Raw genomic sequence first — 16,230 nt, 5'->3', positions numbered from 1 at the left:
CATCGTCTTAGTTTTTTGAAACCAAACAGCTGTTATCTATTGACTCTCCAATCACAAGTCAGCCAATGAGCACAGCTCGGTTTAGCCTGCTTTCTTACTCTAATGGAGATCGCCATTTACAAAATGTCATGTTTTATTTAATATGACTCGATAGAAGCCATCAAAAACACAAGCTGACTATTATAAAGAACTTCCTTATTAATTTTTACTTTACAGTTTAATTGTATAGCAAACACTGCCTCAGATATCCGTCAGTACTCACTGGGCTCTGACCACTGACCTGTGTGTGAGCGGTTGTGTATCTTGAGATTCTCCAGGCGCGAGAAGCTCTTGTTGCAGGTGGGACAGCGATGGGGTTTCTCATTAGTGTGAGTGCGAATGTGGATGAGCATTTTGTACCTGCGGCACACACAAACGAAAAAGCTTTAAATCTATTTCTCACTTGTTGAATTTCCCCCCTCAGAGACAAAATGAACCGTTTTCAACTCACCTAGCATTAAACCCTCTCCCTTTGCGAGCACAGCCCTCCCAGTGGCAGCAGTACCCAGAATCCTTTTCAGGTTTGACGTGGAAGTCGTTAACGTGGTCCACCAGGTCTTGCAGGGAGTCAAACAGCAGATGGCACTAAGGGAGGGAAAAGCATTTGAATATAATCTTGTGACAATGCAGTTGTTTTGATTTGATTCAAACTTCCCTGCAAGGGCATCAGAAAAAGCTTTACCTTCTTCCAACGACAGGCTAGCTGTTCATCTGCTGAAAGATCTGGAGAGGATCTCTTGTCACTAGTCTGGCCAATGAACATAGAGGATGGAAGGTGAAGTCCTGTCCCATGTCCTATTGGCACAAAGAACTGGAAGGCCTGTGAGATATGAGAATTCTGGTAAAAACAAACCAAAAAAAAAAAGAGGGAAAACAGCAACAGAGTTATTAAACTGCTGCACAAGCTTTACTGTATATCATAAAACCCAGAAAATGAAAGGATATATGTAAATAACACTCAGCTGCCACTGTCCATAGTTATGATCGTATAAGGGTGAAACCTTCTGTTTAGTACTAGCTGTTGCACTTCCAGCTTTAAAGCTGTGGAGTGCGCTGCATTGGAAAAGCAGACAGGTGCTGATGGACGGACTGACTGACAAAGTAAAAGTGTCGCTTTTTATCAATGGAGTACTGAACTGCAGATTCATGTCCTTCCCTTCAAAAAAAATCCCTTCCACTTTTCCTCTAGTAGTTTCCCGCTGTGCACTACAAAACCTCCCTACATCCCTGAGCTCGGCATGAGAGATGTAAGATTCGCTGGATCTCAGCTGGGGCTCAAAGATCTAATGCACCAGCTCACCCACACACACTCATACACACACAGTTTATCTTAGCTCGAGGAGAGAACGGGAAGGATGAAATGCTGCGTTTACAAAGAGCCACACAGGTACACGGAGATTTCAAGGGGAGCACAGACGGAGAAAAAGGGCGTACAGAGAGATCACAGTCTTCAGTGTTAGAATGCGCAGGTGCCAAATTTCATAAAATGACGCCGTTTCCCTGCACTGAGCTGCAGCTCTGTGTGCAAAAAGTGTGTGAGCTACTTTGTAAGAGGTCTTATTTTTGGGTGTGACGGTAAAATAGACTGATAGTCTCCAATCTATGTCCACAGGGATAAGTTAAGTGTGTGCTGCGGTGGGTTTGGGTTGGAGGGATGTGAGACTCAATAAGATGTGGGGCGACTGAATGGCCCCAGCCAGCATGCCTCAATTCAATTGCGTGGGAATTGAATTAGGCGGCGTGAGGTCTGCATGTCTTAAATCCGATTATAAATGTACACACCAACATCCATACACACACACACATCATGCCAGCAGGGCCACTGAGTCCAAGTTGCACAGACAAAGGTATTTGTTGGGGACACAAGAGGTGTTTGATAAGACTTTACCCCCTCACTCTGCCACTCTGTCTCACACAGAGGCCTCCCACCCTTTCCATAGCCTGATTCCCTTATGTGAGTGTGACACAACCCGATGTTGTTCCTGATTTGCTGACCCTAGCAGGCTGACTCACTCCTAGCTGTCGACAGGAAAGTGTGCTCACTCACCGCTGCAGTGAGAGACAGTGTTCATTTTAACAACAACTTGGAGGTGAACGAAGAAAAGAGTATGAGAAAATGTGGATTTGGAGCACTTATGTGTGCTTGTCAGAGTGTGTGTGTGTGTGAATTTGAGCTCTGATATACTCACGCCTGAAGGGATGTAGTTTCCGTTGGTCATTTCTGGAGAGCTTGGGGTGTGGCGGGAGGATGGAGACATGCTCAGGTCCACTGCAGGGGGGGTGGGAGTGTCTGTTCGATCATGAGGGACCACCTGCACGCCTATGAAAACACAACACAGGGACACTAGCCTCAGTGTGTCCACTTAAACATAGAAACAGTTGTGTTGTGGTTTGTTGTTACTCACCTGTGTGTGGAGATGCTGGTGAGGCAGGCTCTATGACTGCTGTCCCATCATCTGCCATGTGGAGCTGGCGAGCATGTTTGGGGTGCAGCGGTGAGAGAGGAGGATTGCGCGCCCCTCTGTCCTTCCCGTTGGCCCTCCGAGGAAGCTTCAGGTCCAGAGGCTCGTCCAGCGACAGCATGATCGCAGACCTCCCTCCTGCAAGTGCGTGCAAGCTCGGCGTTAATATACACCTGCAGTACTGCGCACGTAAATGTTGTTGAAAGTATCTCCCTTTCCACGATCCCACTGGGGAAGAAATACCTTAAACATTGCCGAACCGACCACAATCATAAACTGAAACACCGAGTGAGCCAAAGAATAATAAACACACAGACACACACACACACACACACTGAGGGCCCAGTGACCCCTCTTCTTTTTTTTCTTCGACCTTTACGAACACTCATCCTGAGGAATGTCTACAATCCAATCCAGATGGTCACCCCCACCACTAGCCTGACTTCTTTCCACCCCTTGGCCACTCTTTCGCTCCGTCACATCACCCCCACCCCTGAGACCGTGCACCTTCAGACACCGTAGACCTTTGAGACCAAACCCTGAAGGTCTTTAAGTTCAGCTGTACCCACTGCATTTATCTCCTCCCTCCTCTAAAAACACTGACCTCTGGACCCAGACTGGGGGCTGTGGGCATGACTCTTCTTCTAACTCTCATTATGACTCAGGAACTGGACACCTCCATGAAGCCCATTGTTATATTTATGAGTTCAAATCCTTAACAATAACTTCCTAAATAAAAAATCACATTCTTTTGACTAAATGAATTAGGAATTCTATCGTGGTCCAGACAGTTTTTGTGGCTTCAGTTCATTTTCTAAATTCCCTGGTGTGCAGCTCAATAGCAACTTGGACTGGCCACAGGCAGGTGGTGTACAGTAAGGGACAAAGAGTTTCTGTCCTAAGGAGACTAAGGTAATTCAACAGCTGTAAACTCCTGCTGTTCACCATACGGTGGTGGCCATTGCTCTGTTTTTTTTGTTTTTTTGCTGTGGCCTACTGGGAAGAAGGTGTAGACAAACTTATCAAGAGCGCTGACTCTGCGCTGACTCTGCGGCCGGGTATGAAAGCTGTCGGAGCTGAAATCAGTTATGATAAACCCTGCACACCCACTCCAAACCCTGAGGTTGTTTGGTCTTTATCATATTACTACAGTCATAGATTGAATGGAAGTGATGGACTTGTCCACAAACGTTGGCGAGCTACACTCTGAGCTGTACTGAAAGCATAAATGGAGACCATTCGCCCTCAAAGTCCAAGTTGCACCTTATGAAACAAGCTGGCTGCTGCGCTGAGGCACAGCTTTTACTCTAGCAACACTTTTTTTATTTCACTTTACCAAATTGTACTACTGCTCGTCTAGTAGTTAGCAACTATTTGCAGACATATGTGAAAAACTACAGTAACTTTAGTAATCTGCAAACAACCAAAGCAATCACTAAGAAGTTTTTGGTACATTGCCCTCTTTGAATCTGATTTCCCCCACCGAGAGCAGGCAACCTCCAGGAACCACTGCTATCCAGTCAGGGAATACATATTTTTCACTAGTAACCGATGGCTGTATCACGTCTATTATGTCTAACTGTCATCCACATGACATCTGTGAGAAACCTCAGTACACCCCCATTTTATGATAAACGCTTAATTTTAGAGTTCCAAATGTGTTCTGGAGTATTTTTAATTCTACTGTTTCCTACTCACGTTTGGGTTTGAGTGAGTGAAATTCTGGCAGTTTATCAGTATGTTATTTTGCATTAATTGGCAAAAATCTGTGTCACCCATGCAGTCTATGTGAGGGATGTCAAACATAAGGTCCAGGGGCCAGAATCAGCCCGGCAAAGAAACCAATCTGACCCACAGAACGGCTCGGGAAAATCTACGTTTTATAGCTTTTCTAAGTGACAGAACTCCAGCATGGCCATGGCTACAATAAAGTGATTAATTAATAAACAATTAAATGACAGAAAGTTCCTGGTTTTACACTATCTACTATAGAAAGTGCTGAAAAAAGACTGTTTCTGTTAATTAATAAAAACTTTCAGGTTTATATTACAGGGCAGTCTGGCCAATAAGCTACCAGAACTACTACTTCTTTCTGTAATTGTCCACATTCATGTCTTAGAATTTCAAATTCAAATTCAAATTCAAATTTTATTTGTCACACACACACAACCATACACAGTATGACATGGGGGTGAAATGCTTGTAGCTGTACAATGCCCGACCATTAAATGACAGAAGAAAAGTTTTACAATATTTACAATTTACTACAAAAATTTACAAATTAACTTAGGAATTTACAGTAAAGAATGTGCAAATAGCAGAAGAGATTATAAAGATAAGGATTATAAATTATAGGAATTATAGGATTATAGGAAATGTGTGGTGGTGCGTGTGGTGACGCGTGTGAGAGTCCAGTCTTATAGTGACATGTGTGGGAGAGTCCAGTCCTACACCTGGTTCAGGCCCCGAATAGCCTGGGGGAAGAAGCTCCTCTTCATTCTCTCTGTTTTGGCCTTAAGGGAGCGGAAGCGCTTCCCAGACCTCAACAGTGAGAAGAGTCCATTGTTGGGATGGGAGAGGTCCATCATAATCTTCCTAGCTTTGGACTTGCACCGCTTGGTGTAGATGGACAGCAGGTCAGGGAGCTCTGATTGAATGATGCGTTCTGCCGAGCGCACCACCCTTTGCAGATCTCGTCTGTCCTGCTTGGTGCTGTTCCCAAACCAGGTGCAGATGTTTGCCGTCAGGACGCTCTCGATGGTGCAGGAGTAGAAGTTCTTGAGCACCTTCAGTGGCAGATGGAAATCTCTAAGTCTTCTGAGGAAGAAGAGACGCTGACGGGCTTTCTTAACCAGGGTGTTGATGTGACAGGACCATGACAGGTCCTGAGTGATGTGGACACCCAGGTATCGGAAACTGTCCACTCTCTCCACTGGCGTGCCACTGATGATGAGGGGTTTGTAATTCCTCGCCTGCTTTGTAGTGAAGTCCACGATCAGCTCCTTAGTCTTGCTGATGTTTAGGAGGAGGTTATTCTCCTGGCACCAGGTCTCCAGGTTCCTAATCTCCTCCAGGTAGGCCGTCTCGATGTTGTCGGAGATCAGGCCCACAACAGCAGTGTCGTCAGCAAACTTGACAATGGAGGTGGTGTCGGATGTGGCTACACAGTCATAAGTGTACAGTGAGTACAGCAGGGGGCTTAAAACACAGCCCTGAGGCACTCCAGTGCTGAGTGAGATGGAGGGGGAGACTTGTTTTCCTACCCTCACTGATTGGGGTCTGTCTGTGAGGAAGTTGAGGATCCACTGACACAGTGATGAGCTGAGTCCTAGATCCGTCAACTTGGTGAAAAGCTTAGAGGGAATTATTGTGTTGAATGCTGAACTGTAGTCCACGAACAGCATCCTAACATAATTCCCTCTGCCAGTGTCCAGGTGACTCAGGGATGTGTGGAGCAGGTGAGATATGGCATCGTCTGTGGAACAATTAGTCCGGTAAGCAAACTGAAGTGAGTCGATGGTGGGAGAAAGTGAAGAAGTGATGTGATCTCTCATCAGTCTTTCAAAACACTTCATCACAATTGAAGTCAGTGCTACTGGACGGTAAGCCCAAAGCCCAAAGAGTTGTGCACACCGATTTCTTTCCTTTTCTCAGGAGCAGCATTTCTTTATCACGTAGAAAGACTGAGATGTTTTATTAAAATTGCACTTCTTTTTCTTTTATTAAGATATTTTGGGGATTAATTAAACTTGTTTACACTGACAGAAAGGAGACTTTCACAGGTCTGGCCCACTTAAAAATGACTTTCTCATCCCTGGTCTACAGATTCAGTATGCTGACCAAAGTTGCTGGCATTAGCTGACAGCTAATAATCCCAGCCTGCCATGTAAATGTTTTCATTGCTAGAGTGGCAGCTACAAAGCTAAAGGGACTATCATTTACATACAGTCTATGCCATACAATTTTGAATGTTTAAGCCAAGCTATCCTCTGAACATAAAGTCCTAGGATTCAGTGCTTCTCTACACAAACATCTTCTCCATCTGTACAGTTGCAGTTTTATAATTTCTTATTTTAAGTGTCTATAAAGTGTATACCATATGCACACAGATTCTTTCTGATATACATGCTTGCTCACACATGCATACAAGCAATTGCTCAAACTGTAATTTCAAAAATTATCCATCTGTTCCCCCTCTCCTTCGCACACATGCCGAGACAAACTCATAGAAGGGATGGCTAGTCGTGAATGGTGGGCTTTCAGTGCAACTGGCTAGCAGCCACATGAGAAGCCCTTGTTTCTGGGAGGCATGGAGCAGGGAGGTCACCAGGTTCGCCATCCCAACGAGGGATCGCCAACAGCTCACACACACACAAATACAGACACACAGCCAGGGGGTTGGGAGGGGTGTAAAGACTCAATCAGCCATAGATAAGAGGATGATAGTTCACACACGTACTGATGCAAACAGAAGAAGGCACTGTATGAGAGCAGCGTCATCGGTGAGATGAGCTGTGATGCATGAAGAGACACCCATTTTCCTCACATGCACATAAAAACACATCTTACAACAATTCTTTGGGAAAAAAAATCCAAAGTCCAGCATCAGTAGGTAAATAAAATATTACCTCCTATAAGCAAACTAATAATAAAAAAAAAACCCAGACAATCATGCATTCTGCTTTAAAATAAGCTCTTTGTGTACATTGTCCAGAATATAGTGAACCACACAACCAATGAACACATGAAAAATGTGAAGCTGTTAAATGACTCGCATGATTTCTTGGGTTAAAGAAATGTTGGTGTCGCAGTAAAACACAGAACCTGAGATTTTGCGTGTTAGTCCTTAACCGGCTGTATGCTTCTCGCTTCACCAGTGCAGACCTCCGAACGAGGAGATTCACTTATTATTGTTTTCAATCACACGGTTATTGTAAATTATATGGTGACACATAATGAATGTTGCTAACAATAAAGGCGGGATTTTACTGGTAATTGCTGTCAAGTGGAGTTTGTTGTCATTAACTGTGAAAATAAACATTTAAAAAAATCTCATAGTGAATATGAGCATCTGCTGCAGTTAATACTACTCCCATTCTCTGCTGTACTGGGTGGCTATGACTAACTTGCTGTAACTCCTACCACACATGCTTGCCAAGAAATTTTTTGGCTTTATTGTTCGGCCAAAGTAGCAGAAAATCGCCTGTCATCCACTTTAAATTCGTAAAAGCCCTCACCCCGAGGCGCAGACCAGGAATCAGCTTAACCTTTCTATAAATCCTGCTCAATCTTATGCAGGGACCCATCGGCATTATGGTCCATGCAATGAGGAATGGATATGGAATTTCTGAATCCATATAACATTGGCATAGAATTTGGTTTGGCACCTGATGTCAAGCAGAGAGCTACTACCAGGTTCTCCACCCACTAAAGATCTTCCCTGCTGGCTGCTCCTTGTGCATACCATTACACTAAACAGAATGTAATGATTTTGCAAATCTCATAAACCCACTGACACTAGAACATACTAAACATATAAAATGTCTACACTGAGAAAATGCACCATTTAAAACATATGTCAGCTCATTTTGAATTTGATGGCAACAGCATAGGTCAAAAAAAAGTGCCGGGGGCAACAAAAGGCTGGAAAAGGAAGGGGTAGTAAAAAGAAACAGCTTGACTAATGTTTTAGAACTAATTATGTTCACTGGCAACAGACTGAATATAAAAACAGCATCTTAGAGAGACAAGAGTTGCTCAAAATAAATAATATCGTCAAAAGATTCAGAAAATTTGGAGAAATCTCTGTGCGCAAGGGAAAAGACCAAAAATCTTCAGGCCTTGAGGCAATACTGCATTAACACCAGGCATGACTCTGTCATGTAAATCATTGCATGGGCTCAAAAAACTTCCAGAAGTTATTGTCTTTCAACACAGTTCACCGTACTATGACCAAATGTAGGTTAGAGCTCTATCACGCGATGAAGAAGCCATATGTGAACCAGAAACACCGCTGTCTTCTTCGGGCCAAAGCTCATTTAAAATGGACTGAGGTAAAGTGGAAAACTGTTCTGTAGTCAGACGAATTGAAATTGGAAATTATTTTTGGAAAACATTGACCCTCTCTCTTCTGGCTAAGAGAGGGACCACCCGGCTTGAGATCAACACTCAGTTCAAAAACCTGGATCTGTGATGGTACTGAGTAGCATTTGCTCCAATGGAATTGGCAGCTCGTGCATCTGGAAGGGCACCATCAGTGCTGAAAGGTACATACAGATTTTAAAGAATTACATTCTCCCACCCTCACTACGTCTTTTTCAGGGAAGGCCTTGCATATTTCAGCAAAACCACATACTGCAATTATTACAGCAGCATGGCTTCATAGTGGCCTCCGTGCCCGACTGGCCTGCCCGCAGCCCAGACCTTTCACCAGCTGAAAACATTTGATGCATCATGAAATGAAAAAGCAGACACAGGACTGTTGAGCAGCTAGAATCCTAAATCAGACAAGAACAGGACGACATTCCTCTCCCAACAGTCCATCAGCTGGTTTCTTTAGCTCCCAGACGTCCATAGCCTGTTGTTAAAAGAAGAGGGGATGCTACGCATCCACGGACCATTCCCAACTTTTTTGAGATGTTGCAGTAACATCAAATTCAAAATAACCTGATATATTCTGTTTTTATTGATACATTAGACAATGTCCCAAGTTTTTCATTACACACACACACACACACACACACAAAATGGACTATGCAGTTCATTTTCTCCAATTTATTAAGCACGCCTCTGCATCAGCCCCCAGCCCACTCAAACAACAGCTAGCCAAGAAAAGTGTTGTTTCCATCCATCCATTCGCTTCCGCTTGTCCTTTTCAGGGTCGCGGGGGGCGCTAGAGCCTATCCCAGCTGTCATAGGGCAAGAGGCGGGGTACACCCTGGACAGGTCGCCAGTCTGTCGCAGGGCCAACACACAGGGACAGACAACCATTCGCACTCACATTCATTCGCACATTCACACCTAGTGACAATTTGGATTATCCAATTAACCTATCCCCACAGGCTGCATGTCTTTGGACGGTGGGAGGAAGCCGGAGTACCCGGAGAGAACCCACGCAAACACGGGGAGAACATGCAAACTCCACACAGAAAGACCCCGGCCTGATGTTGGAATTGAACTCAGGACCTTCTTGCTGTGCGGCAACAGTGCTAACCACCGTGCCACCGTGCTGCCCTGTTTCCATGCACAATATATCTGCTGCATGTTGAGAAAATGCCACTTTTTTTTCCCAAAAGAGCATTACTGTCCAGTCTTTTCTTGCTTTTAAATTCCAAATAAATAAATAAGTGTTCAACATTAAGTTGTAGGGTTTTTTTTTTTAATTATTCGGTTTACATGTGTCCACTGAACTACAGCTTTAATTTCTTTGAGATGAATGAGGAAAAATATCATTTTAATCAGCAGCAAGCTGATAAAAAAAATAACTGATCAATGTCTGCACATGTGTCATTTGTAGGCTTAAAGCTCCATTGGCTTTTATTCATTATCAGCCTGGGGCAATTATGTTCATTGCTATGAGTAAACGGTAATACCTGAAGGCCTTATAAAAGAAAGGGGCCCCTAAGTAAACAATGTGACAAATATTTAAAACAAGATTCACCTAAAAGTTTCTTGGACTTCCTAATGACAGCGAGCTAAACAATAACTACAAAGCCTAGAGCAATCCATACCTCACTGATGTGATCCCAGAGGTGCTACACCTGCTTTGTACTTTTTTTAACCCAGACAGACAGGAGAAGTGTGGACATGCAGTAAAAGTGCAGCCGGCAGACAGTCAAATCTGGAAATTGGCTGCAGAGGGCATTTCCCCCCTACTTTACTACTCATTCATCAGGTTACTGGACTTGACAAGTATAACTCTTGATGAATGTGCTGAATTTCACCTCAACCTGCCTTCGTGATTGTTCCTTAATGGAGAAATAGTAGAGTGGCTGGGAAGTGACTCACAGAGTGTGGATCTTGGACAGGATTTACGGGATCTTGACTCCACGCTCAGTCACTGAGAGGGGGGGCTTGTGGGAAAAATGAGACAGAGAAAGGGTGCCTAACAGAAAGAGTGATACTGAGGTGGAAAGAGTACGGTGCTCTGTGTGCACGTCTGTGTGATATGCGAGGATTTGTATAAAGCCTAATGGCGGATGGCTGTGAAGTTTGGGGAAGGGGTGTTGGCTGGCCCCCATGCAGACTTCCTCGCTCAGTCGTGGGGGTCAACAGTGTCTCTGAAAGGAGGCATTGTCCCTCTTTGGGCCTTCTCCTCTCGCTCTAGCAGAGTAAACACTGACTACAGCAGCTGAGCGGGAGAGAGAGCGGAGCAGAGGGATGACCGAGGGGGCCACAGCGAGGATATACGAGGGTGAGGAGGAAGTGGAGGAGGAAGCGTGCTAAAAAGGAGGCTTGTGCATGTCCTCTTTAACAACCCTTGTGACTTACTCCCCTGTATAACCCTTCCACCTGAGTCTTACTCTGCTGACCTTGCTTTGATAAAGTATGAGTATGTGTGTGTTCAGGGGTGAACCTGGGTCGAGACTGGAGGGTGTGAGAAAGACGGCACGGTTACTTATAGGGTGAAATAGTGCAAGGGGACTTCAGGTCAAAGGAGGGCTATGTGTTTCAACACCCCTGTGCTCTGAGGCTAGGCTCACATGGATCATTGCTGACCCCACTCTGACCGACTGATCTTTACCCTAATCTGATCTGGTGAGGATTGCGTTTCAGCTCAGTCTGCTTGGTCTGATGGTGCAGATACGCGCCAATAAAACGCATCAGAAAACATTATAATTGTGCAGTATAAGATGATTATTTTACAGTTTATAAAATCGCATTGTGCAATATTTTGTTGTCACAGTGTGGGTTTCAGAGAGTGAGGGAATGTGTTTGTGTGTGCGTACACATTTTGTGAAACCCCCTCCGAGTTTGGCTGTAACTTAATCTCCCTCCTGCTGTGACCCTGGGAGGTGGTCTGTAGGAGGCAAGCCAGTTCTCCCCGGGGCTCTTTGCTCTCTTTTTTCTCTCCGTTCTCTTATATACACACACACACGCACGCACGCATGTGCGCACACACACACATATATGCACACGCACACATGTGAAGAGAACACAGAGAGAGCAAAAAAGCATGATGAGAAAGATAGCTTCTAGTGACCGATGGCGTTAAGCTAAACAATGCCATTTAAGCCAATATTAAACTGGCAATAAATATATAAGTAAAATCAGAGACGTCATTTACACATATTTCAAAATACCATTATGAATATATTTGAGCGAATACAGCTTTATTTAAAACAATTTCATTCGTAATTAAAAAAAGATTTAACATTAACACGTATAAAGTGCAAACGTTTAGCCACCACGCATTTCTTGCCACTTTGCTTCCAAGTTTCCAGACATTATTGTAGTTTTGTAAGTGGTCTTGAGGAATAGTTCTCTAGGCTTTCTGAAGTTCCTTTAAAGTTTTGTCATAGCTGTCACGAAAACACAAAATGCCAAATATGACACAGTTTCACGGGCATGAAAGGTTTTTTTAAACAACCAAAAAGGTGATTCCCAAAGAGCTATTAGCCAAAAGGTTGGCATAACTTGGAGTGGTGTGTAGCGCAATCTTGTCCTAAAAAAAGCAAACTATCTAGAGCAGTATCTGAAAGTCATTTCCTTAGGAAATTGAAAAAAAAAACAATGACACAGGACCTGAGAGATGCATCTGGTCCTTGTGTTGATTCAACTACTGTTCACCGAAGCCCCACCAGAAATGGTCTCAGTGGAAGAGTCAAGAAGTCATTCTTAAGGAAGGGAAACAGGGAGGGAAAACACGGTGAAGGCTCTGTCATAGTTTGGAGCTGCATTTCAGTCAGTGGTGTTGAGGATATTGTCAAAATTGCTGAAACTATGAAAAGTACCGTCAGATTTTGATCGACCGTGCAGTAGCATCTGGAAAGCATCTGACTGGGAATGGCTTTATTTTTTGCATGACAATGATCCCCAACACACTCCCAATGCAGTAAAAGCCTACCTGGATTTAAAAGAAGAAGAATCGCACACACTCACACACACAATGGCTTCACCAGAGCCTGGACCTCAACATTATTAAAGCAACGTGAGATCATCATAGCAGAGAATGGAACAAAAAAGGCGACCAACATCCAAAGAATGAATGTCCTTCAAGAAGCCTGGAGAACTAGTCCTGCAAACGACTTAAAGAAATTACAATGAAGCTTGGCTGAGAGAGTTCAGGCTGTTTTGAAGAATAAAGATGATTTTACCAAATACTGACTTTCAAACTCATTAGAACTATAAGCACAAATATACTGCATTTCCATGTATGTTTGCACTTGTTTGTTGAATAAATCACTGCACTTATTTTCTTAGCAAAACATAAATAAATGATGAGTGCTTCAAGACTTTAGCACAGCACTATGTCTATAGAGTAGAATGGAATAGATTATTTGAAGATGCACGTGGAAGAGTAAGCATGCAGTAAGGAGTCTTCTTATGTGTATGCGCATATATCAGTTGATAGAACATAATCAGAGCCAGTATAGTCCACTCAGAAATCCAAAAACTTTTTATAGCACGGTGTGGTTAAATCACATTTTAAACAGAACAATTATGGGGTTACTGAGACCTAAATGTGGACTTTCTGCCATCACAAAGCAAACACAACGGCTGCCTGGCACATTTAATGAACTAAAGGTCAGTAACTCTCTTAGTAAATGTGTTTCTAGGTTTTCTGTGGCTTGGCGCTGATGTGTAGCGACCCACAGCTGCAGCACCAGTCATGTTGAAACCTGCAGGACTTTATATCCAACAGGTGAGGGTGTGGTGTGACCTCTGACCCCTGTTCAACATCTGTGACCCAGGCCTAGAGGAAATAAACAATACCCTCACATTTTCAAGCAAACGAGCGCAGTACTCTAAACAACTGTGACTCCAATCTGCAGTTTTCCTCAAGAGTCAGATTTACATGGATTCGTGTCAAAGGTGAGATCAATTCGAGAAGGATGCGACAAAGGCGTTTTCGTTCATCATCAGCTGAGCCGCGTTAAAGGCCGATGATTCGAATCTTTGCATTTAGAGACGCACGAAAAACAGACCCAAAAATGGTCACTCTTTCCCTCACACTTGTCTCATCGCCGACGTTGCTCGAAGTAATAACCGCAAGTGACCCCACCTCTGCTGACACATACACCCCCCCCCCTCGTTTAAGCCCCTGATGGATCACTCAACACACAAACACACACACAGGAGAGGGTTTTTTTTCCCCTGCTTCTGTCCTCTTCAGCCAGCCACCTCCTCAAACAGGAAACCTCAGTTTCCACTCCTCCTCCTACTCCTCTGGGCCCCATATTCCCCTTTTCTTCTTATATTTATTTCTTCATTATTTGCTTTTTTTGCTCTTCTTACATTTACTGCTTCGTTATCCCTTTATGTTAATATTCCACCTTCACTCTTATCACATTTAATGTTATGTTTTATGCTCTAGCTTCTGTGAAGCACTTTGTGATAGTATCTTGAAAGGTGCTATATAAATAAAATTTTACTTTACTTTACTTACATTCCTCTGATTGAATACTACACAAGATTCTGCTTTAAATACTGCAAAGCCAATTCCTGTATTAAAACATTTTATTTAAAAAAACATGTGCATAATAAGGATTTCAAAAAGTTTTACTGGTGTCTCCAATTTTTCATACTTTTCCTTCAAACCTTTACCTCTTGTCTTTGACTCTACTGCAAAAAGGCACACAGGATCTTACACAGGATTATGTAATAGCAGCAAGCATGGAGCCACAAGGGAAGGGCTATTGAGGAAAAACTATTTTTGCTGGAGTCACAGTGGCTGGAATATATATAGGGGGGGGGGGGGGCACACATGTGTTAACATGCTTCAGGGAAGAATAAGCACAAAATTGCCACTTGCTCTTTTGAGGGTTTTAAAAAGACATTAGGCATACATCATCTACAAATAAAAGACAGGGAAGAGATAAAAGGTGCCGACATAGAGAAGAAGAAAGAGGCCCGAGACACAACAGAGCAGAGGCGAAAAGAGCAAGGGAAAGAAAGAAGGAGAAAAGGAAGGGATAGATGGAGTGAAGGAGGGAGAGGGTGCAACAGGAAACTTCTCAGCGAGCTACTGATGGCCTCCAGCCAGAGCATTCAGACACTCAGGAATTCCAGGCAGAAGGCAGGGAGGGAGGGAAGGTGCCAGGAGGGAGGGAGGCACTGAACGAGGAGGGCGGGTCGCACTTGTGGTTTGTTGTCAAAAGGCGACTGCTACAACAGAAGGGACGAGCACACACTTACAGTGGTGTTTCTTGTGATGTAAAGCTTTTGGTTAATAAAAGCATTTTTTTTCTTTATCACTGCAGTGTAAACTTGACTTATAATTTCACTGTAGAGCAGTTGCACAAAGTTGTGATCACTATAAAGAAATGCAATACCATCTATTATATAAGTATTTTCTGCTCTTCTCTGTTTTGCATTATAATAATTCTTATTTCTTTAGCAATACAGCTGCTGGTGAGACACCAACTTATAAACATTAATAATTTGGTCGTTTATTTAGCAATCCAACTGAGGTTGCAAAAGGGGAATGTGGCATATAAATATATATAGAGATATAATAATAATAGCCAATATTGGGAAATGGTGGCTGGGTGGTGCTTAGCACTGTTGCCTTACAAGAAGAAGGTTGTGGTTTGCATCCAAAGTGGAGCCTTTCTCAGTCAAGTTTGGAGGTTATCCCCGTCTCTGGGTTCTCTTCCAGTATTCTGCTTCCTCCCACAGTCCAAAGACAAGCATTGGTTTGGGTTAACTAGTGATTTTAAATTGGCTGTAGGTGTAAACGGCCGTTTCTCTCTGTCTGTGTTAGGCCTACAACCTGTCCAAGGGTGCAGCTTGTCTCTTACCTGCTCCCCCAGTTATTTGATCCCTTAGAGGAAACTACCAGGTATTTACCGTAGTTTCATGTTACAGACTTGCACTTTAGACCTGTAGGATATGCACTAATGATGTTTATATGCACTCATAATGCCTGGGGTTAATTTAGAAAGTGTGTTATTATCACATAGTTTATCCACTAGAGAGGTTTTGATGTCAATGTTTATAATCGCTTTAATCTCTGATTTATTCCCCATAGATGTACAGAATCTGTGGGATAACAGCAGCTTTATGGTTTCCATTTGTAGTCTGATTAGAATTGGTCAAATACATTTCATGGCTTATTCAGGCGGAAAGTCCGGTATAGAGGAAAAGTGGAGCACATTAGAGGGGTTTTTTAATTTCATTTCATCTATTTATTTATTTTTACAGTGAAAGTGTAAGGTCTTGCCCCCTGACATCAGTTATCTGTTACTAGAAGCTATGGGTTGATGTGCTGTGTATGTTTACAGTTTTTCTCAAATGCTAAAACACATGTCACAAACGTTACCACCAGGTCCCCCAATGTCCAAACACAACACCCTTCTCTAAAGCTACATAAACACAACCACACCTTCCCACTGCAAAACTCAAACTCCCACACCAAGAGAGCAGCTCGAAGCTGTCAAAACTGTAAACACTATACACAGCATTACACACTACAGCAAAACAATTGAAAACACAATGCTCAATTTGTGAGAAGGTTCTTTGTTTCATAACTGCCAATGCATATTTTAGAAACTATACAGTAACGGAT

The 16,230-nt window shown here is 43.3% G+C and overlaps 1 protein-coding gene across 2 annotated transcripts in view; it reads right to left on the bottom strand.

The window, feature by feature from the left end:
• The window catches only part of glis2b (GLIS family zinc finger 2b), a 31,784-nt gene that overhangs the window by 5,680 nt on the left and 9,874 nt on the right, over nucleotides 1–16,230 (bottom strand). Inside the window, exons 2-6 of one of the 2 annotated variants that reach the window (XM_085454246.1) lie at nucleotides 2,445–2,639; nucleotides 2,229–2,359; nucleotides 722–877; nucleotides 491–624; nucleotides 281–399 (exon numbers count right to left, since the gene is read on the bottom strand). In XM_085454246.1, the coding sequence (XP_085310372.1) occupies nucleotides 281–399; nucleotides 491–624; nucleotides 722–877; nucleotides 2,229–2,359; nucleotides 2,445–2,622 (718 nt within the window). In that variant the 5' untranslated portion in view covers nucleotides 2,623–2,639. The remainder of the gene's footprint in view (nucleotides 1–280; nucleotides 400–490; nucleotides 625–721; nucleotides 878–2,228; nucleotides 2,360–2,444; nucleotides 2,640–16,230) is intronic. The other variant, XM_085454247.1, reaches the window with a different exon arrangement.

The sequence above is a fragment of the Copadichromis virginalis genome, linkage group LG4 (assembly GCF_057382275.1).
Source record: "Copadichromis virginalis isolate Kocher_CV1m ecotype Utaka linkage group LG4, C_Virginalis_male_GT1.1, whole genome shotgun sequence".
Lineage (NCBI taxonomy): Eukaryota > Metazoa > Chordata > Actinopteri > Cichliformes > Cichlidae > Copadichromis > Copadichromis virginalis.
The sequence above is the reverse complement of the archived record's forward strand: the minus strand, read 5'-3'. Positions and strand labels throughout refer to the sequence as shown.